General features: G+C 43.2%; 1 protein-coding gene across 6 annotated transcripts in view; it reads left to right on the top strand.

Moving 5' to 3' along the window:
* LOC114478733 (dipeptidyl aminopeptidase-like protein 6) overlaps positions 1-27,996 on the top strand; it is a 133,846-nt gene that overhangs the window by 71,173 nt on the left and 34,677 nt on the right. For all 6 annotated transcript variants that reach the window (XM_028471929.1, XM_028471928.1, XM_028471930.1 and 3 more), the window contains 5 exons: positions 16,512-16,666; positions 23,316-23,413; positions 23,489-23,615; positions 23,723-23,761; positions 23,834-23,941. In XM_028471929.1, coding sequence (XP_028327730.1) covers positions 16,512-16,666; positions 23,316-23,413; positions 23,489-23,615; positions 23,723-23,761; positions 23,834-23,941 — 527 coding nt within the window. The remainder of the gene's footprint in view (positions 1-16,511; positions 16,667-23,315; positions 23,414-23,488; positions 23,616-23,722; positions 23,762-23,833; positions 23,942-27,996) is intronic.

The raw sequence follows: 27,996 nt of genomic DNA, 5'->3' as shown, positions 1-27,996 counted from the left end.
ATCCCAAGCCGAGAGGCAGCCATCGCCCCCCCATACACACCCGAGAAAGCCCCAAGGAGCCAAGGACCCAGCGCACCACGCCACCGATCCCACCCCCAACCCCCAGACCCCCCACCCCATCGACCCCCCCACCCCCCCACCCCACCCCCGCGCCCAACCCCCCGAGGGGAGGGCCCAGAGAACTCCCTGCCCGAGGCCCCAGCGGAGGAGCCGAAGCCCACGCCCAGCAGACGACCAGAACCGCGCCGAACAGGCAGCCAGTGGGCACCCGCCGGCGAGCCCAGAGCCAGCAGGGGCCCGACCCCAGGCCAGAAGGACCCGGAACGGATGCAGCACCAGGAGCAGCCCGCCCAGGGAGGACGACCACACCCCAAGCCGCATAAGGCACCAGGGGGCCGCTGGGAGTCTCCCCGCCGGCCCCCAGGCACCCCAACCTAGCCCCCCACGGCGCCCCGGATCACCCTTCACTGATGCCGCCCGCGCCACGAGCTTCAGTTTTTTTTTTTTTTAAAGCCAGGGCCCCCTCCAAGGGCCAAGCCAGACCGCCCCGCCGGGATGTGGCCCCCCTATTCCGGCCCCCGACACCCTACCTCACGGGGCACTGCCCAAGCAGGGGCCGTACCAGTAGGTACGCAAGGGCGCGGCACGCGCCACCCGCCCCGAAAGACCCCCGCCAGGACCGGCCCGGCCAGCAGGCCAAGCACCCCGGGCCCCAGGAGCACCCCCCGGGACCAGGACCCCCCAAGGGCAAGCCCCCGAGCCAAGCCCCCCGGGACGCATCCCCCACCCCCGCCCGGGACCCGGCCACGGCCCAGCAGGACCGCACAGCCCCGGACAGCCCACGGCCAGCAGCCCAGGGCCCGCCGCCCCCCGGACAGCGCCAGCCACGGAGCAGCGCCCCCCGCCGGCCCGCGAGCAACCGGCGATCCCCACCGCGGGGACGGAGGCACCCCAATGGCACACATCAAGTGCGGGACAGCAGCCCCCAGCCAAAGATGCCCCGGACCCACCCACCAGTCCGCAAACGGCAGGATAGACCCACCAGGCGGCCGACAGCAACCTCCACCACCGGAACAGCTAGCGCCGCCCCCCAGTAAACAGCATCACCCCGAGGCGCCAAGCAACCCCGCCCCAACCCCGGCGAGGACACCAGCACACCCCCAGCACACCCACCCCCCAAACCGGCGAGGCAGGCCGCCCCGGGCCCGCACACCGCGGGGCCCGCCCCCAAGGCCACCAGGAGACGAAACAAGCACCCAGCCACACCCAAGGGGAGGAAGCACCCCCGCGCCACACCAGGCCGACACCGCCCGGAAAGACCCCGCAAGGAGAGACCCCAGCAAAGCCCCCCCGAGACCCACCGCCACGCCCGACTGCACCATCCTGATGTATTTTTACTCTAAGCAGTGGCCCAGCCACCAACAGAGGAGCCAGGCCCCCACCGGAGAGACCCAAATATGTGAACCAACCCACCACCCTGTTATGGTGCCTCTCCATTCCCCAATGGAGAGGCACTTCCCTATCCCCTGTGTGAATGTGTGTTTAGTGAATGTATGGGGTGTAATTAAAAGAAGGGGGAAGGAGGGGAGCGGTGCTCCCCATCCTGCCTCTGTGGATATATGTGTATGTGGTGTAATAGGCCGGAGGGTGTAGGTGAGTACACCCTCCGGGGGGTGGCATGTTGAAGTGCGATTAAAATTGGAGGGATTAGTATGGTAACTAGAGGTGGGAGTGCCGCCCCCACGCCACTACATAGTGACACAGGTGGCGGCCCCCTCCACCCCCAGTCCCACCATCCAGCCCCCCAAGGGTTGGGTATGGGTGTGTGGTGCATTATGTGAGTGAGCCAGACCAGCTGGGAGTGAGGTGAAGTGTACATGTAGGAGGCCTGTCTGGTGCGAGCCGGGCCCGTCCGCATGGCGGGCCACGCGAGAGGGTAGATGGTGCAGACGGGCAAGCGGCACTGCGGGCCCCGGAGCAGCAAAGCCGGAGACCCCCCCCACGGCACCCCCCCAGACCGCGACGGCCCCGCGGAGCACGGCGGCACCCCCCACCCCCGGGCGAAGCCAGGCACCAACCCCATCCCCCGGTGCTCCAGGGGGCGACCCCCGCCGCACGCCGGCCCAGAGCGACGCCCCCCCGCTGCCAAGGAGGGCGGCCGAGCAGGGGGGAGGCCCGTGCCCGCACCAGGGCCAGCACAGGCCCACCCGGCGCCACGATATAACACTCTCCACCGGGAGGCGGCCCCGGCCCCCCCGACGAAAGAGGGCACCATCTACCGCCAAGCAGGGCCACCCCGCCAGCCACGGACCGGCAAGCCCGAGTACCGAAGCACCCCCAGCCCGGTACCGCCATCCCACACCAATGGCGCCAGTAGAGCCCCCCCCCCCCCACGGAGGCGACCCCCGACGACCCACGCACCGGCACGAGACACCCCCCCGACGCCAGCACACCCCGGACGACAGCGGGCCCCAGGCCACCAGCCCCGCCCCGCCCAAGGCTGCGCAGCGCCGCCACGCGCCGCGGCCGGTCCCCGGGCAGATTACAGGAGAGCACGCCCCCGGACACCCAAACCACGGATCCACCCCCGGGACGCCCCCGCCCCGGAATGGCGCCCACGGCGCCCGGTGCACCCAGCCAGCAGACCAGCCAATCCCGACGCGGATCCACCAGGCCAAGAGCCACGCGCCGCGCCCCCGCACACCCACCCAACACGACCCCCGGGGAGGCCCCATAGCACCCCCCACCCCACACCCCTAGCCGTAACGGCCACACCCCAACCATTGCGGCCAAACAAAAGCCCCGGAGGGGGCCCCGCCTGGCTCGTCGCGCAAGCGACATCCCTGGCAAGGGCGCGCCCTAGGGAGCCAAGCCGAGGACCCGCAAGGGCCGACGGAGCAACCCACAGCCACACCCCGCCACCCAGCGACCCAGGAGGCAATCGCCGACCCCGGGCAGCAGCCACCCCCAAAGCTACCCCCACCCCGGATCCCCCCGGACCGGAGCCAAGGACCCCACCACCCCAGGCCCCCCAACGAGACCACCCCCCAGCCAACCCACCCGGCACGGCACCGCCCGCCCCCCAGGCGGGAGCCACAGCCCCCCCACCAGTGCCCCAGACCAACGGGAGCCCCCCACACCCAACCCAACAGGATGGCGGGCGCAAGAGCAAAGGAGGAGGAGGGGGTGAGGACGAGACAGGGGGACAGGGAGCAGGAGGAAGGAGCGGCAGGGGAGCACGCAGGGCCCCAGCCCCAGAGACCAACCAGATGCGTATGCAAGGGGCAACAGTGCCAAATCAAACAGCCCCGGGACCTCGTGAACACCCAGAAGGAATGCACACCCGTGCCGAGGCAACAAGACACCCCGGCAACCCACCCCAGCCATCCCGGCCAAGACCACCCCAGAGGCCCAAGGCGGCCCAGGCCTACAGTTGGGCTAGTGCGTTAGTAAAGAGTGGTGCTGGCAGTCGCTTGCAGGCTAGATCATCAGGCTTTTAAAAATTTAGATTTAATGCAATTAAAAAAGGAGTCCAACGCTCCTCAAAGCACATTGTTTTTTTTTGTTTTCTGAGAGCAGACATCTTTTCCATGGAAATAAATTCTGTGAGGAGATTTTGCCATTGGTTTATGTTTAAGGATTTTTTGTCTTTCCAATTTAGTAATATTGTTTTTTTTGCTATGGCTAGTGCCGCAAGGATTGATTGTGATTGGTTTGCTGGAAGTTGAAGCATTGTCAGGTCTCCAATCAAACAAAGATTTGGAGATAAAGGAATTCTGCAGTCCGAAATGGAGGACAGTTTTTCAGTAATTAGAATCCAAAAGTGTTGCACTGGGGAGCAAAGCCATAAGGCATGTAAATAGGAATCCGCTGTATTCTGGGTGCACTGAGAGCAGATGTCTGTTGCTGAGAAGCCCATTTTATGCATTTTCTGTTGGGTAATGTGGGATCTGTGGAGGACCTTGTATTGAATTAGCTGAAGGTTTGTGTTTTTTGTCATCTTAAAAGTATTACAACAAATTTCTGTCCAGAAATCAGTGCTCGGGGTGATTGAGAGTTCAGCCTCCCACTTCGCGATTGGTAAGTAATTACAGTTAGTGATCGAGAGCGCTCTGTATATTTTTGAGAGTTTTTTTGATTTTGTTGAAATTTTTTTCATATATATAGCCAGTTCTGGAGGTTGTAAAGTAGTTAAGTCTAGTGGAGTGGTTTTCTTTATTGTCTCTGTTACTTGTAAGTACTGTAGAAAGTTACTTTTATTTATATCGAATGCTTGGGTTAGATTGTTATATGTCCTGAGCTTATCATTTTCGAAGAGGTCTTGGAGATGAATAATTCCGCTATCTTCCCATGTTTTTAGATAGAGTGGTGTTCTTCTGTTTCTAAAGTCAGGGTTGTGCCAGATTGGAGACAGCATGTTAGTTTTTAATTGAACATTTGTGATGTCCAGGGCTTTCCACCACGCAGTCAGGGTGGAGGCAATCAGTGGGTTTTTAAAGCAGTTATGATGTTTCAGGGTCACAGTGATAAAAGGGAGATCAGAGAGTTTAATATGTTTGCAGTCTAGCTGTTCTATTTCTAGCCAGGTGTTGTGGTATTCTTTTGGTTTTAACCATTCTGTTAAATATAGAATTTGGTTTGCTAGGTAATAATGCGTGAAATTAGGGGCTTCCAACCCTCCCTCGCTTTTATTTTTTTGAAGAGTTGAAAGACTTATTTTGGGTTTTTTATTCTTAGCATAGAATTTTGTAATTGCAGAATCTAATCTTTTGAACCATTGCGTTGGTGGTTTCAGTGGGATCATAGAGAACAGATAGTTTATTTTGGGTAAGATTTTCATTTTAACTGAGGCTATTCTGCCAAGGAGTGAGATGTGGAGATTGTTCCATCTCCGCAGGTCTTCTGTGACTTTATCCAACAGAGGGTCTAGATTCAGTTTAATTAATTCATTTAGGTTTGGTGATATATTTAAGCCTAGATATTTAATTATATTTGTGGGGGAGGGGTATTGTGGGTTTTGGATTGCTGGGTTCCATGAATTTTTCGTTAAAGGAAGGATTGATGATTTTGACCAGTTAATGGAATAATCTGATAGTTTAGAGAAGCTGTTTATTAGTTTAAATAATTCTTCTAATGAAGATTGGGGTTCTTCCAAGAGTAAAATATCATCCATATAAAGATTAATTTTGTGTTCTGAAATGGATGAGTGGATCCCTCTAATAACAGAGTTCTGACGAACAGCTGATGCGAGAGGTTCAACAAATATTGCAAAAAGCAAAGGTGAGAGTGGGCAACCTTGTCTGGTTCCCCTCTGCAGTGTGAAGCTTTGGGATGTTATTTTGTTTGTGGTTACTGAGGCCTTAGGTTTAGAGTATAGGGTGGAGATCCATTGTATGAATGAATCTCCAAAGCCAAATCTGTCAAGGACAGTTAGGAGGAACGACCAGTTGACTCTATCGAATGCTTTTTCTGCGTCTAGTGACAAGATTATTGTTTTCTTTTTAGAGTTCTGTGCCATGTTGATCAAATTAAACAGTCTTCTAACATTGTCTGTGGAGTGTCTATTTTTAATAAATCCTGTCTGGTCTTGGTATATAATTGACTGTACGACTTTCTCTAACCTGGATGTGAGTGCTTTGGAAATAATTTTTATGTCTGTGTTAATAAGTGAGATGGGACGGTAACTTGAGGGTAACATGGGGTTTTTGTCTGGTTTAAGTAGTAATTTAATGTTTGCTGTATTCATGTGACCTCCTACATAACCTTTATTTTTAATCTCTGTTACTACTCTGAAAAATAGTGGAGCCAGCATTGACCAGAAGTGTTTTAGGAATTCAGCAGGGAACCCATCTGGACCTGGTGCTTTGCCTGTTGACATGCTATCCAAAGCATTTTGTAGTTCTTGTAAGGTTAATGGTGAGTCTAAGGTGGTTTTCTGCTCTATGGTGAGCTGTGGTAGGTTTAAGTTATTGAGGAAGGTTTTCATATCTTCAGGGTCAGGGTTTAAGTTTGATGAGTATAGGTTTTGATAGTAATCATGAAAAACCTTATTAATGTCCTGAGGTAAGTTTAAAGTTTGACCTGAATTATCAGAAATTGCCGCTATGAAATAGTTTTCTTTGTTGTGTTTAAGCTGATTTGCTAAATATTTGCCTGATTTATTATTGTAGTCAAAGTTTTTGTACCGTAGTTGCTGTAAAATAAAATCCGTTTTCTTAGATAAAATTATGTCCAGATTAAGTTTTGTATTTTGGAGTTTTTTCCATAAAAGTTCAGACGGGTTAGCTGCGTATTCTTCCGTAAGTTTCTTAATTTTTTCTTCAATGGTTTTTTCTGTTATCTGTTCCTGTTTTTTCTTATAAGAAGAGTATGATATAATCTTCCCTCTGATGACAGCCTTGCCGGTTTCCCAGAGTAAGGACGGTGACACTTCCAGAGAATGGTTTGTTAATAGAAAGTCCTCCCATTCTTTTCTTATCATTTTACCAAATTCACTGTCATTAAGTAATGAAGTATTAAAGCGCCACAGAGAGGATAATTTCTGATTAGGGTCACACTTCAGGGTGAGGGATATCGGGGCATGATCGCTAATGATTATAGGATGTATTTTAGAGGACATCTTATGCGCAATGGATTTATTTGAGAGAAAAAAGTCGATTCGGGAGAAGGATTTATGCTCAGGGGAGAAGAAGGTATATTCTTTTTTAGTTGGATTGTTCAGTCTCCATACGTCACCTATTCCAAGATCATCCATGTAATTCATTAATACTTTAGTAGATCGAGACGGTTTTGTATTTGGGCACTTACTGGATCTGTCTAATGATGTGTTGAGTGTCAGATTGAAGTCACCTCCGATGATTACAGATGAGTCAGCAGAAAGGTCCGATAGCTCCGAAAAAACTCTATGGAAGAATTCAGGGTCGTCGTTATTGGGGGCGTAGAGGTTTAGAATTGTGAAACATTTATTATAGATTACCACTTTGATAATAATATATCTACCCTCTGGGTCTATGGTGGAGTTGATTATGTTAAAGAGAAACCTTTTATTGAAAAGAACCGAGACTCCTCTTTGCCTGGAATTGAAACACGAATTATATATTTTGTTAAAATTTAAGTCTGTCAGAGATTTTTCTTCTGATTTAAGTAAGTGAGTTTCTTGAAAGAAAACAATGTCTGCATTTAATCTTGATACATAATCAAATATCTTGATCTTTTTAGCCTGCGAGCGAATGCCACGCACATTCCAAGATGTTACTGTAAACTGAGACATGGAAAGGAGAGCGGTTTAGTTCTTACGAATGTGAGCATAACCAAGAGTCTGAGAGCATTTGTGCACAGCTGTGTCGTGATAGACTTCAATGCAAGAAAGAAGGAGAAGAAATGCTTATCATGCGATACCACCACAAGGTAAGGGGCTGGGTTGAGAAGGTTAGTGAGAAGCACAAACATACAACAACAACAACCAGTACCAAAAGAATAAAACACGCAACGGGTAATTATATAAAGTGTAGGAAGGGGGGGGTATTGAGTGGATGTGAAAGAAAAAAAAAGGTTAGGGGTTGGAGAAGAAAGAGGTGACATGGGGGTAGAGAGTGTCATGTGAAACTGTACGAGCCTATACGTGTTTACCAACATCTGAGCAAACATACACATACATACATACACACACATTTAGTATATATACACATATCCATTATTTTATTTTATTTATCTTTTGAATTATTTCAATTATTTTATATATATATATATATATATATATATATATACACACACATACATACATATTTAATTATTATTGTTTATATTTCTTTTTTTTTTTTTTAATTTGGTTTTTTTTTTTTTTTTTTTTTTAAGTTTTGTTAACATACATATATATAGATATACATACACATAGAGTACATATATATATACACACACACACACATACACATTTTACCTTTTAAATAGTGCTACCTGAACTACACCATGAGTGGAGAATTATCCTTTCAATATTAACTCATAAATCATCTGTGTTTTTTTTTTTTTTTTTTTTTTTTTTCTTTACATGTTTTATTTTATTTTTCTTAGTAGAGCCAGGGGGTGATGTTAGAATCCCTAAATAGTTGGCCATCTATGTAAAGCTTGTCTACGACCAGTTTGGAATTACGGCCTCTCTGTCGGTTTTCTTTGAAGATAGGATATAAGGTTTTTCGGCGTTCATTTATTTCTCGAGGGAATTGATCATTCATGCCGAATTGCGTACCTTTAAGTTCCCTACCTTTACTTTTAACCTGGATTTTTTGTTGAAAGTGTTCAAATTTGGCAATGATAGGACGTGGGCGGTTACCTCTGTGTGGACCGAGACGATGGACACGGTGAAAGGTGATGTTTTTCACGGTTTCTGCTGGGATTTTAAGCGCAGACGACATGAAGTTTTTCAGCAGAGCCTCTGGGTCGTCGTTGGGGGTTTCTGGAATACCTGAGAATATTACGTTGTCTCGCATACTGCGAGATTGGATATCCAGGACTGTCTCTTTAAGAAGCTTGTTTTCATTTTTCAGCTCTTTTACCTCCGTGGTCACCGCAGATAAAGCCAAATTGATATCTTGGTTGACTTTCTGTAAGTCCTGAATTTGTTGGTATGCAAATTCCAGGCTGGTTTTCATTTCCTGAAAATCTTGGTGCAGCAAGTCGACCACACCCAGCCTCTTATTGATGGATTTTAGGACCTCGGTGTGGGATTCTGCCTCCAGATCTGACGTGTCTGTTGATGTCGATTCATTTTTTCGGCGTTTAGCGGACTTACCTGATGTGCTCGCGGCTTTCGGTCCGGATTCCATTACGTACTCGGCGTAATATCGGTCGATGAAGTCTTCGAGGTCCTCCACTCTGGCTGGTGAGAGGGCGCGTGGTCGGCTCTCGTTTGTGGCGTGGATTTAACGGTAAGAAGTGTTAATATTTACAAATAAACAAAGTTGGTATGCTAGTCAAGGCAGCTAGCCGCCATGTTGAATTTTCACAGACTGTCACGTGACTCTCAGAACATCTCGCGTCTCCTTACCTCTCCTTACCTCCCCCTTACCTCTCCTTACCTCCCTTACCTCTCCTTACCTCCCCTTACCTCTCCTTACCTCCTTAATGATATTATTTTAACACATCACTTGGACTTTTTATTTCTTAATGAAACATGGTTGAATGATGGTATCAGTAATACTATTCTCAATGAAAGTTCACCACAAGACTTTATTTATTTCAATAAGTGTTGTACTTACAGGAAAGGTGGTGGAGTTGCTGCCATTTTTAAATCAATATTTCAGTGCAAAGAAATAACATTTGGTGATTTTATCTCCTTTGAATATATGTCATTCTTACTGAAGGGTGATTCAAGAGTTCTGTTTTTAGTCGTTTATAGACCCCCAAAATATTCTGGAGAATTCATGGATGAGTTTGCTGAACTGCTGTCAGTTGTATGCACTGAATACAACTTTTTAATAATAACAGGTGACTTAAATATTCATGTAGACAATAACATGGACAATACTGCCAAAGAACTGTATGCTTTAATGGATACTTTTGGTCTTACACAACATGTGACTGGTCCGACACACACTCAAGGTCACACTTTGGATCTGGTTATCTCTAAAGGTGTTGATATCTCTGCTGTTGATGTAAGAGACTTAGCTCTATCTGATCATTTCTGTGTCTTTTTTGACCTAGAGACTGTAACATCTGTTCCCCCTAGTTATGTGTGTTTAAAGAAAAGGTACATAAATGAGAACACAAGTGCACAGTTTATGGAAGCCATAGCAATGACACCAACATTGAGTGCTGAGACAGTTGATGATCTTCTGGATGAGTATAATAGAAACGTCTGTAATGTCATAGATGTGGTGGCTCCAATCAAAACTAAGAGAAAACCAAACACACAGAAAACACCTTGGAGGAGGACTGAGATAATGCAGAATTTGAAATCTGACTGTAGAAGAGCTGAGCGTAAATGGAGATCAACAAAACTCCAAATTCATCTAGAACTGTACAAAATAAGTCTGCGAAAATTCAATGATGGCTTGTTCAAAGCAAGGCAGCAATACTTTTCTGAAATTATTGCCAAAAATGTCAACAACTCTCGCACGTTGTTTTCTGTAATTGAAAAGCTCACAACCCCCCCAGATCAGATAGCCCCTGAATTACTGTCAACTGGAAAATGCAATGAATTTGCTGTATATTTCAATGAAAAAATACAATCAATAAGGTCAAACATCAAAACAAACCAGCAAAATCACAAAAAGCTTGAACAGCTTCAACCACTGAGGGAGGAGTCAACTACAATGTTAGAGTTTATTACAGTGAACCCAAAAACAATAGAGGAGACTGTTCAGCAGCTGAATCCATCAACGTGTTGCCTTGACACAATACCCTCAAACTTCTTTAAAACTGTTGTAAAGTCAATTGTCACTGATTTGTGTCAGATAATTAACTGCTCATTCCAATCAGGCACCGTACCAAAATCCCTGAAAGTAGCTGCTGTGAAACCGCTGTTAAAAAAGAGAACACTGGATGCCTCTATACTGGCTAACTATAGACCAATCAGCAACCTTCCATTCATGGCCAAGATCATTGAGAAGGTGGTCTTCAACCAACTGAGTCAATTCTTAACATTCAACAAAATATTTGATAAATTTCAGTCAGGTTTTGGTTCTCATCACAGCACAGAAACTGATCTGATCAAAGTGATCAATGACATAAGGTTGAACACTGATTCAGGAAAAGTATCTGTTCTCATTCTATTGGATCTAAGTCTACATTTGACACTGTAGATCATACAATTTTGTTGCACAGATTGCAAACATGGGTTGGACTAAATGGAAAAGTAATGCAATGGTTTAAGTTCTACTTGGAGGAGCGAAGCTATTTTGTAAGCATTGGAAACTTTGAATCTGACAGATTACCAATGTCCTGTGGGGTTCCTCAGGGATCTGTTCTTGGACCTCTTCTGTTTAGCCTTTATATGCTTCCTTTAGGACAAATTTTACAGAACTGTAAGGTTGATTATCAGAGCTACGCAGATGACACACAACTATATCTATCACTGAACCCAGATGACTATGGTCCCATTGAGGTGTTGTGTGACTGTTTAGAAAAAGTAAACTGTTGGATGAGTGAAAACTTCCTTCAACTAAACCATGACAAGATGGAGGTGATTGTCTTTGGTAACAATGAAAAGAGGACTGCTGTCAGCAAGTATCTGAGTCTGGATCTTTAGAAGATAAAGACCAAGTCAAAAACCTTGGTGTTCTGATTGACTCAGATCTTACATTCAGCATCAGATCAAATCTATCACAAAAACAGCCTTCTACCACCTAAAGAACATCTCCAGAGTGAAAGGTTTAATGGCTCAGAAAGATCAGGAGAAACTGGTCCATGCTTTTATCTCCAGCAGACTGGACTATTGTAATGGTCTTCTGACAGGAATCCCCCAAAAGAGCATCAAACAGCTACAGCTGGTTCAGAACGCTGCAGCTCGGGTCTTAACCAGAACAAAGAGGTCAGAGCACATTACTCCAGTTTTAAAGTCTTTACACTGGCTCCCAGTCAGCCTCAGAATAGACTTTAAAGTTCTGCTGCTGGTGTATAAATCTGTGAATGGGTTTGGTCCAGAATACATCAGTGAGATGTTAGTCAGGTATGAACCCAGCAGGTCTCTCAGATCTATGGACACAGATCAGATAGTGGAGCCCAGAGTTCACAGTAAACATGGTGATGCTGCTTTTAGTTGTTATGCTGCAAAGAAGTGGAACAAACTGCAGCAGAGCTGAAGTCAGCATCACATGTGAACATTTTTAAATCAAAGTTAAAGGAACTTTTTTTCTCTACTGCATATGATTGAGAGAGAGATTTTTTGTCATGTTGTTGATGTAATGATGATTTTACTGATGATTTTAATTGATTTTACTGATGATTTTAAATGTTCTTATTGATTTAAATGTTCTTATTGATTTTAAACAATTGAATGTTTTATCATGTAAAGCACATTGAGTTGCCTTGAGTATGAAATGTGCTATATAAATAAATTTGCCTTGCCTTGCCTTGCCTTTTAAATGGAGTCTGTGCACCTCTAGTTTAGTGGTTTTCTACAACCGTTCCACTTTCCGGCAGCTTCTCCTAAAGCTAAAAATAGCTTCATTCATCCACGGACAAGGTTTCTTATTAGAGCCTGGAGTGTTTTTAGCTGATGCTACTGTGTCCAAAACAGACAAACAATGGCTATTAAAGTTTGTCATAAAAGTGTCAACGTCATCACTACTAACAAATGTAGTTGGATCAAAAGAGGCAGAAAATCCACTGATTGCTGCTTCATTAAGAATGAGTCTCTGCTTTTTCACATTAGAAGTAGTCTGTACCAGTGTGATTGACAGATTAAATATGATACAGCAATGGTCGCTTATTTGTAAGTCTTCAATACCTAGATGGTCAATCATTAAACCAAAAGAAAAGACCAAATCTAAAGTATGACCTTTAGTGTGTGTTGGACCTGACACATGTTGTACAAAGTGAAAAGAGTCCATTAGAGACATCAGCTCATCTGCCATAGGACAGGAGGAATTATCAACATGTAGATTAAAATCACCAAGGATTAATACACAGTTTAACAATAGATGACATAAACTCAGAGAATTCATCTAGGAATAAACAAGCAGGACCAGGAGGTTGGTAGATTAAAACACAGTAAAAAGAGTGTTAATTTCCAACCTTACACATCTGGAGCTCGAAGGAGTTGAACGTGTTTATGTCCAACAGTCTGCAGCTGAAAGCGTCTCTGTATACGAGCGCTAATCCTCCTCCACGTCGTGTAAGCCGTAGAGTTCCAAACACGGAGCAGTCCGTAGGGCACAGCTCATTAAGATGAACGTAGTCATCTTCCCGTTGCCATGTCTCCGTAATGAACATCAGATCCAATCCGCGGGACATAAAAAGGTCCTTCAGGAGGTGAGACTTGTTGGCTAGTGATCTAGCATTCTGCAAGCCGAGGCGTAGAGTCACTTCCTTGTCGGCCTGTGGAGATCTGTGGCGCAGCGGACGAAGCCACCCGTGATCCACACCCCGATGCCGGGGGAGGCGTCTGCGGAGCAGCGCTTGGAGCGGCAGGTGACGCAAGCCGGAGACCAGACGCACTGGAGCCACGGGCTGAATTCATCGTAATTCATGTGACAACTGGCATCAAGGATCAGTCCCAGGATTTGACCTCCAGAACGCCTTTATCCTCAACAGGACTCCACCATGTTTACACCGTTTTTTAACACGCTTCCTCTGGAGGACAGGTGAGCGCAGCAGGAAGTCAGGTACTGACGCCAAGTGAGGAGGAAGTCTGGATGTTTGATCCTTAGAGTTGAAGCCCAGACATACATCATGTGAACGATTAAGATCAATAAGTGTCTGACGGTCGTACGCTATCAACGCAGTGATGTTTTGCCACAGAATACCGATCAGTGTGGCTACAAACAAAAAGTTCCTACGGAGCGGGCAGACGGCAGCCGGTACATGCTGGCGCCATCTTGGAATGGTGAATGCCATTGCATTGTGGGGTGAGAGTACGATATGTTGTTTAGTAATATGTAAAAGAAATACAAACACATAGTTATATCTTATATTCTGGATCCTTTGAAACTAAATGTACAGCTGTATTATTAATGTTAATTTTGGGATCCTCGGGAAACAGTGGGATTTGAACAGATAGAGCAGAACAAAGCATGAAAAATACAATAAATTTAATCAACATGACAGTCTGGTCAGTCCTTTAGGACAGGGTCAATGTCACCTGAGCGATGAGCGCCAACGGTTTGGACAACCTTCAGGTTGGAGGGCAGCTTCTGCCTCGCGTTCTAAGAGTTCTAGTTTCACTGCACTTAGCTGCATGCCAACCGACCACTGGGTTACCAGCGCCCTCTGCTGGTTCAAACAAATATCTGACGTAAATACAGTGCACTGTTTTTTTTTTTTTTAAGGTCCAATTGTTAAGGCACAAAATACATTTTCAGTTGCACGTTTAAAAAGAAAAATAACTATTATGAATTTTGCATTGTTTACTATAGAACCAGAATTTAAATGAATAGGCTTCTTCATTTGTATTATTCCTTTATTTATTTCATTCAAGATTTATTTTTAGTTAAATTGCATTGTTTGAATAGTTCATCAAGGGATTCTTTTGACAATAAAAATAAAAGGAAAATAGTAGTATTTTCTAGTTTTTTTTCCCCCCAAAAAATAAAGGAATATTTTTCAGTCTTTTAAGTACATTCCCATTTTGTATAATGAATCGTGAGAGAATCGTATCGTGAACCGAATCGTATCGGGAGTTGAGTGAATCGTTACATCCCTTGCTAATTATAATAACAAGTACAGTGCCCGTCAGAAATATGTATTCATATAGTGGGGGGAGCATGAGAAGAGTTGTCAATTATGACCAAATGAGTATGTGTTATAAGGTTGTATGTACATAGAGGTGTACATACTGTACTCTGTAGTGTTATAAAGGGTTTATGTGTGGGTGTAAAATAAAATAGTGTGTGTGATTTATCTGGTTTAATTCTATGAGACATGAATATGATAAATTGATTAATAAGTTTTGTACTAATGTTCACTGGACTTAAGCAAATGGATAATAAATGTCCCAGAGCATCCCCTGTCCTTAGACCCTCCTATGGTGAGGAAAAACTTAGAAAACCCAGTGGGAAAATGAATTACACACAAACGTCATGTACATCCAAAGAGCGCATTAGGTTATAAACGTGGTGAAAATATCCACATTTCTAATGCTGTGTGCGCGGAGAAATGTGCATGTTTTGCCGTTTGCTTTGAGCGCAGATGCTGCCATTGGTTGATTTCACGTGACGTCACATTGCTGCATCGTGAGAGCTCAGGAAACTCTGAAATCATCAAAATGTCCATGTTTTGTGTAGTTTACGGCTGCTCCAATCGTTCTAACCGAGAAAAGGAAAATAGATTTTATAGATTACCAAAGATTGTTGTTCATAAAGGTGAGAAATGCAAAAAGCTCACAGAACAACAGCTTAAAAAGTGAATTTTAAACCTACGTCTGCTGTCGGGAGGAGCAGAGTCTGCTGATGCCCGTGTCTGTAGATCAGAGGTATGTTAGCTTAGCGAGCTAACTTTGTTTTTGTGGCTGCGTTTATATACAGCAGATTCTCAGGGACTGATCACATGCTCTGTTTTCATCCTTTGGGCTGCTCCCTTCAGGACACACACTACTGTCCTGCCTGTAAGACCCAGAGAAGGGGGGGCACATGTGTCCCCAAAGCTGTTAGCCCAAACCCTAACCACTACAGGGTTACCATAATCATTATGTTTACCACTACACAGAGAATCCGTCAGCTGGTCTGCCACTATCACCTGTCATAAATAATAGTTTACATGTCTATATACAGTACATTATTATTATTATTATTATTATTATTATTATTATTATTATTATTATTATTTTCCTTTTAACTATTCATAAGAATTTGGCACCTTATCATTCATTTGCACCTTGTTATTCAGTCGCCCTCATAACTTCCTACCTTTACGTGTGTGTGAACACTATTCGTACATAATTATATATATATGATATAATATATTATTTAATATACCATATATATGGTGTATACATACTGGTTCCTAGGTTATGGAGCCACACGCTCACCAAAAATGTATATTCCTCCATACTTTTATAGGCTTTATCTGCTGTTTGGTGTTGTAGGATAGTTTGTGATATGGTTGGCTATTGGCCGCCAACAACTTTCAGAAACTATTTGAAACTTCCGGGCACTTTTCCTTTGTTTCAACTCTCTCTCTAAACAATCTCTGTGTGCGTTCAGCATGTACATCCAAGGTGCCCATTAGGTTATATAGCACGTGGTGAAAATATCAGCATTTATAATGGCGTGTTTGCGGAGAAATATGCATGTTTCGTTGTTAGTTTTGAGCGGCATAACTTCCGGGTCCCGTCCGTCCGGGTCTAACCAGCGTCCAGCGGTCAAACTAAAATGAAAATAAACATTTTGAAATCACCAAATAAGTCCAAAATAACGGATGCACACACTCGGGCCTCGGGAAGGCTGTTAAAACCAGACACGGCGTCAGAGGGATATTACTTCTACTGATTGTCAGAGGTTGTAAATGAACAGATTGGTGCGCTAGCGCCCCCTCACACTGAGGTCAAAACCTGAATAGGTTTCATTCCTGTTAAACGGTCTGGGCTAATTTGCGTTCAAAATAAAATTAAAATAAACATTTTGCAACACCAAATAAGTCCAAATTAATGCACACACACACTCAACTTATGTACAAGCAGTCTAAAAAGTTTCAGGTCGAACAGACACCGCGTCGGGGAGAAATTTGCTCCACAAACACACACACACACACACGCAGAAGTTCCTTGATTTATTAGATAGAAGTAAGATTGTTGTCTCCTCACACACTATTGTTAACTGGCAGTGAATTGTGTGTGTGTGCGTGTGTGTGTGCGTCCACAGAAGAGATTCTGCTGACTCACGTCGCCCACTGGTGGTCACCTGATGGTCTGCGTTTGTCCTACCTGACCATCAACGACTCACTGGTTCCTAAAATGGAAGTCCCGTTTTTCACTGGAGCTCCTTATCCATCCGGTGTGGAATACCACTACCCCAAGGTACTGTAAAAAGGCTGCCATGAAGTCACTTTTACTTTTGAGTGAGTCAGCGTTTAGTACAAGCTTTACTTTAACAGGAGAGCACACTGTGCAGGTAACATGCAATGAAAAACATGTGCTAGACCAGACTTCCTGCTTTTAGGACACTCACTTCCTTTATGACAGTAATCACACATACACGTTTTAAAGCAACAACACACATACAGTATATGAAAGACAGCATATATGACAGGTAGTGTTGTGTTCAATACCACACTATCTGAGACCAGAATGCATCGAGACCAAGACAAGACCATAAACATTTTTTTTTTATTTAAAAAAATATATAAATAAATGAAATTATGACAAGGTTCAACAGTTAAATAACATTATCTCTTTAATTTTAGTTTATTTTAAATACATTTGACAGAGAAAAAAGGTGCCTGCAAAAAATTAACTAAAATATTAAAACTACTACTGCTACTGATAAATTCACAATTATTCTACATATTTAAATAACAATATTTTTATGTCAGCTGAATGTACAGCAAGTGTTTAAAAGTATTTCTGCTAAGAAATAAGATGTGAAACTAAATAAAACAAACTCAAACCCTGGAACAGTCATGTGACAAATTAATCAATAGTTCCTGTTGAGAATTATTATTATTATTATTCTGGATACAGTGGAAACAGAAACTATAAAAATAATTATATTATGAACCTGTTTATATTGTAGGAAACATATTATATACATAAATGTAATTAGAGTCTAAAGACACAAATAAACACCACTTTATAAATATAATAGACTAATATTAAACCTCTTTATAGTTATTTGAGTCCAGGTGATGACGCACTGGTGACGACATAATCCAAGATGGCGGCGGCTCGGACTACAGTAACATTATTTAATAAAAACCTTTAAAGACATGAATATAATGAAAAGAGTGAATGGACAGAGACATAAACATGTAGACACACACAGACTTATTAAACACACACAGACTTATTAAACACACACAGACTTATTAAACACACACTGACTTATTAAACACACACAGACTTATTAAACACACACAGACTTATTAAACACACAGACTTATTAAACACACACAGACTTATTAAACACACACTGACTTATTAAACACACACAGACTTATTAAACACACACAGACTTATTAAACACACACTGACTTATTAAACACACACAGACTTATTAAACACACACAGACTTATTAAACACACACTGACTTATTAAACACACACAGACTTATTAAACACACACAGACTTATTAAACACACACAGACTTATTAAACACACACAGACTTATTAAACACACACTGACTTATTAAACACACACATACTTATTAAACACACACAGACTTATTAAACACACACAGACTTATTAAACACACACAGACTTATTAAACACACACAGACTTATTAACACACACAGACTTATTAAACACACACAGACTTATTAAACACACACAGACTTATTAAACACACACAGACTTATTAAACACACACAGACTTATTAAACACACACAGACTTATTAAAACACACACAGACTTATTAAACACACACAGACTTATTAAACACACACAGACTTATTAAACACACACAGACTTATTAAACACACACAGACTTATTAAACACACACAGACTTATTAAACACACACAGACTTATTAAACACACACAGACTTATTAAACACACACAGACTTATTAAACACACACAGACTTATTAAACACACACAGACTTATTAAACACACACAGACTTATTAAACACACACACAGACTTATTAAACACACACATACTTATTAAACACACACACACTTAATAAACACACACAGACTTATTAAACACACACACTTATTAAACACACACAGACTTATTAAACACACACACATACTTATTAAACACACACTGACTTATTAAACACATACAGACTTATTAAACACACACAGACTTATTAAACACACACACTTATTAAACACATACAGACTTATTAAACACACACAGACTTATTAAACACACACACTTATTAAACACATACAGACTTATTAAACACACACAGACTTATTAAACACACACACACTTAATAAACACACACAGACTTATTAAACACACACACTTATTAAACACACACAGACTTATTAAACACACACAGACTTATTAAACACACACACTTATTAAACACATACAGACTTATTAAACACACACAGACTTATTAAACACACAGACTTATTAAACACACACAGACTTATTAAACACACACAGACTTATTAAACACACACACTTATTAAACACATACAGACTTATTAAACACACACAGACTTATTAAACACACACAGACTTATTAAACACACACTGACTTATTAAACACACACACTTATTAAACACATACAGACTTATTAAACACACACAGACTTATTAAACACACACACACTTAATAAACACACACAGACTTATTAAACACACACACTTATTAAACACACACAGACTTATTAAACACACACACATACTTATTAAACACACACTGACTTATTAAACACACACACTTATTAAACACACACTGACTTATTAAACACACACAGACTTATTAAACACACACACACTTAATAAACACACACAGACTTATTAAACACACACACTTATTAAACACACACACACTTATTAAACACACACACACTTAATAAACACACACAGACTTATTAAACACACACACTTATTAAACACACACAGACTTATTAAACACACACAGACTTATTAAACACACACACTTATTAAACACACACAGACTTATTAAACACACACAGACTTATTAAACACACACAGACTTATTAAACACACACAGACTTATTAAACACACACACTTATTAAACACACACAGACTTATTAAACACACACAGACTTATTAAACACACACAGACTTATTAAACACACACACTTATTAAACACATACAGACTTATTAAACACACACAGACTTATTAAACACACACACAGACTTATTAAACACACACAGACTTATTAAACACACACACAGACTTATTAAACACACACAGACTTATTAAACACACACAGACTTATTAAACACACACAGACTTATTAAACACACACACAGACTTATTAAACACACACACTTATTAAACACACACAGACTTATTAAACACACACACTTATTAAACACACACAGACTTATTAAACACACACACTTATTAAACACACACACAGACTTATTAAACACACACACAGACTTATTAAACACACACACTGACTTATTAAACACACACAGACTTATTAAACACACACAGACTTATTAAACACACACACAGACTTATTAAACACACACACTTATTAAACACACACAGACTTATTAAACACACACACAGACTTATTAAACACACACAGACTTATTAAACACACACAGAATTATTAAACACACACATACTTATTAAACACACACATACTTATTAAACACACACATACTTATTAAACACACACACATACTTATTAAACACACACAGACTTATTAAACACACACAGACTTATTAAACACACACATACTTATTAAACACACACACACAGACTTATTAAACACACACAGACTTATTAAGCACACACACACTTAATAAACACACACAGACTTATTAAACACACACAGACTTATTAAACACACACAGACTTATTAAACACACACACAGACTTATTAAATACACACAGACTTATTAAACACACACAGACTTATTAAACACACACAGACTTATTAAACACACACAGACTTATTAAACACACACAGACTTATTAAACACACACATACTTATTAAACACACACACAGACTTATTAAATACACACAGACTTATTAAACACACACATACTTATTAAACACACACACAGACTTATTAAACACACAGACTTATTAAACACACACAGACTTATTAAACACACACAGACTTATTAAACACACACATACTTATTAAACACACACACAGACTTATTAAATACACACAGACTTATTAAACACACACAGACTTATTAAACACACACAGACTTATTAAACACACACAGAATTATTAAACACACACAGACTTATTAAACACACACAGACTTATTAAACACACACAGACTTATTAAACACACACAGAATTATTAAACACACACAGACTTATTAAACACACACAGACCTCGGTAAACAGAACAGGTTTCACCGTATGGCAGGCACTAGGACCCAGAGGCAGAGTAAATTAGTCCCCGTAGTTTATCATGTTGCCAGTTATTAGAGCTACTGTCTTTATCAGAGAGATCATATTTATTACTGGTTATTGTTTCCCAGAGTTTTAGTTACCGGTGATTAGTTTCTATCTCTCTTCTGCTCTGCTGTCCAAACTGACACCGTAGCCACACACACACACACACACACACACACACACACACACACACACACACACACACACACACACACACACACACACACACACACACACACACACACACACACACACACACACACACATACACACACATAACGAAGGTTGTGGTCATTATAACAGGGTGGATTAAATAATGAATAAAAGATTGTTTTATTCCGTTCTTCTCTGTGTTATTATCACATTATTAAAAACTTTAAAAATAGCAGGAATTAGTGCTGTCTCTAACGGACTTGAGTGAAAATCATGAGTCCGAGACGAGACCAAGACTGGTCTCGACTACTACAACACTAATGACAGGTACGACAACATCTACACAACACTTACACAAACATCTCCACATTCTGCATCATTGAGATACTTCAGAAGAATAAGGGCTGATGCTAACAATCAGCTAACCTTTGCCCTGTGCTGATGCTAACCTTTAGCGTGTGCTGAATCTAACCTTTAGCGTGTGCTGATGCTAACCATCAGCAAACCTTTATCGTGTGCTGATGCAAACCGTTAGCATGTGCTGATGCTAACCTTTACTGTGTGCTGATGCTAACCTTTAGCTTGTGCTGAATCTAACCTTTATTCCACCCTGTATATAATCTTCTTGCTTCTCTCGACGAGGACAGTCGCACTCTCTGTTTCTCCCTCCCTTCCATTCTTATCTCTCCCTGCTGCTGCTTTGTCAGGTCCTGTGAGCCTAACAAGAGCCTCTCTCTGTAACTCATCCAAAACCGGAATAATGGAATTAATTAGTTGGTCTCTCAGTGCTATCGATCAGATTTTTTCGACGCAAAGAACCAGGGGTGGTGACCCCGCATGTCCAAGCGGGACGTTTGCGGCTGGATACACACTTGACCCTTGGAACAAGTGGCGAGTTGTGTGTCTGTCCATCCTTTCCGTGGAAGACGTGGAGGACATCTACATGATTGGAATAATGATAGTAGGCATGCTGCTGATCGGAGCTGGTGGCTTCCTAATCTATCGTAAAGTCCGTACTACGCTGTTTTGGAAAAGCTGCCAGTGATTTCTGAAGGATGTAGCAGGGCTCTGAACACTCAGACTCATGTGTTGATCGATATCAAAAGCAAGCAAGAGCTGCTTATGGATCGTCTACGCGTTATGGATAACAACTGGGAGAAGTTCGAGACCCGGCTTGGAAGTGGAAACTAGGCCACTCATTGGATTACAGCAGAGAGACCCAGGACAGAAGGCTATTGGAAATTAACATAGCCTGTATCAAATCACATTGCTTATCTCCCTTTCGGCTCCCCAGCTAGCCAAGGCTAAAGCCAAGGTTGTCTCATCTCTTATCACCAGGAAGTTTCTGCAGACGGCGGCTCTTACCCCCACTCCCTCCCCCCGCTCCTTCCCTACATTCCCACCTGGAACTGTTGATGCTGAACTTTTCCACACGTCATCTGGTTGTCAGTAACGCAGCTACAGGTCTTCAACTTCAAATGCCTCGTCGGCCATCTTTCCCCCCCTCCCATCCACAGCTGCATGGAGGCGTGGTAGCAGCGCCCATTGGCAGCACGCCCATGTCCCCAAACGGCTGGAATCCTGCTGTTCTTCCCACCTGACCCCCTCCCCCAGTCAACCTCCCACCCAACCCTTCCCACATGCCTTGTCTCGAGTTGTTTGACTGTGTCATGCTAACATTTATGTTTGCGGAGGCGTTTTTTTTCCTGGTTTCACACTGTTTTCTCTGTTTAGGGAAATCAGTTTCAAACTGGCAGTTTTTTTCCCCCTCACCCCTCCTCTCCTCCTGTTATTGATCCCTTTTTACCCTAAATATGTGGGCGCCGCAAATGGCTGCTCCGGTGTGTTGATGTGTCTTCTTTCACTGCAACTACCAAGTCAAATTCCTCGTATTGTTCTAAACTGTACCTGGTCAATAAAGCTGATTCTGATTCTGATTCTATTGTGGGCTGATGCTAACCTCTATCGTGTGCTGAATCTAACCTTTAGCGTGTGCTGATACTATCAGTTAACCTTTATTGTGTGCTGATGCTCTCCGTTAGCATTGTGCTGATGCTAACCTTTAGCATGTGCTGATGCTAACCTGTAGCGTGTGTTGATGCTAACCTTTAGCATGTGCTGATGCTAACCTATAACATGTACTGATGCTAACCATTAGCGTGTGGTGATGCTAACCGTTGGCGTGTGTTGATGCTAACCGTTAGCGCGTGCTGAGGCAAACCTTTGGCGTGTATTGATGTTGCATGTGCTGATGTGTTGCAGGCGGGGGAGGAGAACCCTGCGGTGCAGGTGTCTGTGGTGAGCCTACACGGCCCTCTGCACACTGTGGTGATGAAGAAACCTGACGACCCTCGGATTGGGTGGGTGTGTTCATCTATATATCTATCTCTATAATTCTATGTCCCAGCTTGTTTCATGTGTTCCTGCGTCTCCAGAAGGGAGTTCTACATCTGCATGGTGAAATGGGCCAGCGGCACCAAGCTAGCCGTCAACTGGTTGAACCGAGCACAGAATAACTCCATCCTGACCCTGTGTGAGGCCACCACAGGCGTCTGCACCAAGGTGACCCACTGGGCACATCTTTATAGAACATCTGAACTTATGAACATCTGGAGAGGAGACTTCAGTGATGGTGCTCATGTGACCAATCAATCACTTTCTTCTTTCAGAAACACGAGGATGAGAGTGAAAGCTGGCTACACCGACAAGTACGAACCGAGCCCACGCACTAATCTGCTTTAAAAAATAACACCCACAAGCACACATGCACGTTTCTGCAGAACGAACCTCCAATCTTCTCCAACGATGGACACAAGTTCTTCTTCACCCGAGCGATTCCTCAGGGAGGGAGGGGCAAGTTCTTTCACATCTCCATGTCCACGTCCACGGTAAGAGACCAGGTCTCACTCAGCCATGTCATTACTGGGACTTCTTCTTCTTGTGTGATGATGATGATGATGATGGTGGTGGTGGTGGTGAGAAGCCTACACACAGGCGCAAGGGGGACTCGCCCAGTCAGCATTTGGCCTTGGTGCGACAAATGACCCACCAGGGGGCGGGGGGCAATGTGGGGTCAAACTGTGTGGGGAGATGCCCAGCAACCATCCGCCCACAATAGAGGGGGAAGGAGCCAGCCGACCCGGACCCCTCTTTAAAAACCTTTCAAGATGAGGGCCCCCCGGGGGTTTGCACTGGTGGGACTTTGTGGGTGAACTTTGGGGCAAGGCAGGCACCTGCCCTGTGAAGGGTTGGTCTTTGCACCATCCATCCCCACCCTGGGCTGAGGAACTGGAGAGGTAGGAGAAGTGTTGGAGAAGAAAGGAGGAGAGAGAGGAGGAATAGAAGACATGAGGGGAGGAGAAACAGGAGGAGTGAAAGGAGGGGTGAGAGGGTGGTGACTGAGGGAGTGAGAGAAGGTGGTCAGAGGAAAGAAAGAGAGATTAACATGTGCAGCATTTGTCTCTGAGGGAGCAGAACAGGAGAAGGTTGAGGAGGGTGATGGAGAAGATTGTGATGAAAGGGTGGGAGATTGTGTTGCTGAGTGAGATAAGTGCAGATGATGAAGGTGTGCTGTGGTTGTGAGAGGATGAGGAGAGAGTGGTAGTTGTTCTAGAAGAAGTCAGTGGTGGTATTGTGTGTGCTGCTTACGTGCTGACGTGGTGACGTATCGATCATTTCCTGTTTACGCTCTACCGCTGCTTGCAGCGCTCTACTACTGTGTTCTGCTAACTCTAATCAAACTTGTTGTCATTGATATTTTAGCCTTGAAAACACTTGTTTTAATTTTTTACCGTACAGTTAAACGTACGAAGGTTAAGTAAAAAGCAATCTTGCCTCTTATAGGCAGTGGTATCTCCTTTAAACTTCCTTTTGTCCTTAGCTTAGCTTAGCTTAAATTTAGCACCTATGGCTTCTCTCTCCTCCCCTCCGCTCTCCTGCCCGGTGTGTCAGATGTTTAGTTACTCCTCGTCCTCCTTTAGGGACAATGGTAGTTGCATAAAGTGTAGCGTACTGTTAGATATGGAGGCGAGGATCAACAATCTGGAGAAGCGGTTCCGCACCCCTGATACCAAAACCGAAGCTAGCAAGCAGGACCTAGCCGGTGCGGACCGTGCTAGCTCTAGCTTAGCCTCCCCCCCGGCCAGCAATGAGTGGGTTACTGTCCGTGGTAAGCATAGTCGAAGGTCAAAAAGCCGCTCGGGACACCACCATGTTCACGTCTCAAACAGGTTCTCCCCCCTCCGTGAGGACAACACACTCACCGGGGAACAAACTCTGATAATTGGCGACTCCATAGTGAGAAACGTGAAGCTAGCGAAATCAGCGGGCATTGTGAGGTGCATCCCAGGGGCCAGAGCGGGCGACATAGAATCAAATCTAAAGTTGCTGGCAAAGAGTAACCGTAAGTTTGATAGGATAGTCCTCCATGTCGGCACTAATGACTCCCGACGTCGTCAGTCGGAAGCAACCAAAGTGAACATTGAATCAGTTTGTGCTTATGCTAAAACAATGTCGGACTCCACTCTGGTCCCTTACCAAATCTGACCAGTGATGACATGTATAGCCTATAGCATGTCATCATTTAACCGCTGGCTATCGAGGTGGTGTCCAGAAAACGAGGTGGGCTTCATTGATAATTGGAGATCCTTCTGGGGAAAACCGAACTTGATAGGAAGAGATGGAATCCATCCTACTTTGGAGGGAGCATCTCTACTATCAGAAAACATGGCACAGTCACTGTTATGACATCTCATGAATGAGACCATGTTACAGAGGCGGAGTCCTCCACGCCCCTCTGCGCTTGCCTTAGGACAGTTTCCCTCCCATTGCTATTATGATAGCTGTGTTCATCGCCATGGCAACTGTTGTGATGGTGATGAATATTATTTTATAGAGACGGTGTCTGTCCCCCGACCCATATTTCACAATGATTTTAACATAAAATCAAATAAAAGAGCTATCAATTATAAAAATCTGAAAAAAATTAAAATCTCAAATCTAGAAACACCAAAACATAAAAGCATTAGATGTGCTCTATTAAATATTAGATCACTGAGATCCAAATCTCTACTAGTAAATGACCTTATCTCAGAAAATAACTTTGATTTATTCTGTTTAACTGAAACATGGCTGTATCAAGATGAATATGTTAGTTTAAATGAAGCCACTCCTCCCAGTCATTTAAATACTCATATGCCACGAGACATAGGCCGTGGAGGTGGTGTAGCAGCTATTTATCATTCCTCTCTCCTAATCTATCCTAAACCAAAGGCCAGTTACACTTCCTTTGAAAGCCTGGTTCTAAATTTATCTCATACCAAATCAAAAACCTGCCAGCCAGTCTTATTTGCGATAATTTACCGTCCTCCAGGCCCTTATTCTGAATTTCTATCAGAATTCTCTGAGTTTATATCAAACTTAGTCCTCAGTTCTGATAAAATACTGATAGTAGGAGATTTTAATATCCATGTGGACAAAGATAGTGATAGCCTGAGCTCAGCCTTTATGTCCCTAATAGACTCAGTTGGCTTTTTTCAAACTATTAATGAAGCTACTCATCGTTTAAATCATACTCTTGATCTTGTTCTAACATATGGCCTTGATATTAATGAACTAAAAGTCTACCCTGAAAATCCTCTGCTATCAGATCACTTTTTAATATCTTTTAACATTATCCTAGAGGATCTCGCACTGTGCAATAAAATAGTTAGGAGTAGAAATCTGTCCAATAGTGCTGTGGCTAAATTTAAAGAGGCCATTCCTGCTGCCTTAAACTCAGTGCACCATCCAATAAATAACTATGATATTAATTATAACCCCTCTCAACTGGATCTGCTTGTCGATAGCTCTGCTAGTCTACTAAAATCCACCTTGGACTCAATTGCCCCATTGAGGGAAAAAACTATTAAACGTCAGAGGAAAGCTCCGTGGTTTAGCTCTGAAACTCACACACTCAAACAAACAACCCGTAAATTAGAGAGAATGTGGCGCTCCAATAAAACAGAGGAGTCACGAATACTCTGGCAAGAAAGCCATAGTAAATACATGACAGCCTTACGACATAGTCGATCTACATACTATTCCTCACTAATTGAAGAAAATAAAAATAATCCGAGGTACCTTTTCAGCACTGTAGCCAGGCTAACACAAAGTCAGAGCTCTATTGAGCCCATGATTCCTCTAGCCCTCAGCTGTGAGGACTTTATGACATTTTTTAACGATAAAATTCATAAGATTAGAGATAAAATTAGCCACTCCCTGCCTTCACCTGGGCCTGCTGTACCATTAAATGTAAACAGGCCTAACCTAAACTGTTTCACACATATAGGACTTCAGGAACTTAACTCTATTATTTCATCCTCCAAACCATCGACCTGCCTTTCAGATCCGATCCCAACTAAGCTGTTTAAAGAAGTTGTTCCCCTGGTCTGCCCATCTTTGTTGGAGACAATAAATATATCCCTATCAATAGGCTACGTGCCACAGTCCTTTAAAGTAGCTGTAATCAAACCCCTTCTCAAAAAACCTACTCTTGATTCCAGCACTTTAGCAAACTACAGGCCTATATCTAATCTTCCTTTTATTTCAAAGATTCTTGAGAAAGTTGTGGCGGCTCAGCTCTGTGACTTCCTTCAAAACAACAGCCTGTTCGAGGACTTCCAGTCAGGTTTTAGAGCTCAACACAGCACAGAGACTGCTTTAGTTAAAGTAACTAATGATCTACTCTGGGCTTCAGATGAAGGACGACTCTCAGTGCTGGTTTTATTAGATCTTAGTGCAGCTTTTGACACTATAGATCACTATATTCTACTAGAGAGATTAGAGAAATTACTTGGAATCACAGGGACTGCCCTAAACTGGTTTAAGTCCTACCTATCTGATAGGTACCAGTTTGTACACGTGAATAATAAGTCTTCTGTGTACACTAAAGTAAGCTACGGGG

This window comes from Gouania willdenowi, chromosome 17, assembly GCF_900634775.1.
Source record: "Gouania willdenowi chromosome 17, fGouWil2.1, whole genome shotgun sequence".
Lineage (NCBI taxonomy): Eukaryota > Metazoa > Chordata > Actinopteri > Blenniiformes > Gobiesocidae > Gouania > Gouania willdenowi.
This window is presented reverse-complemented; position numbering and strand designations above follow the sequence as displayed.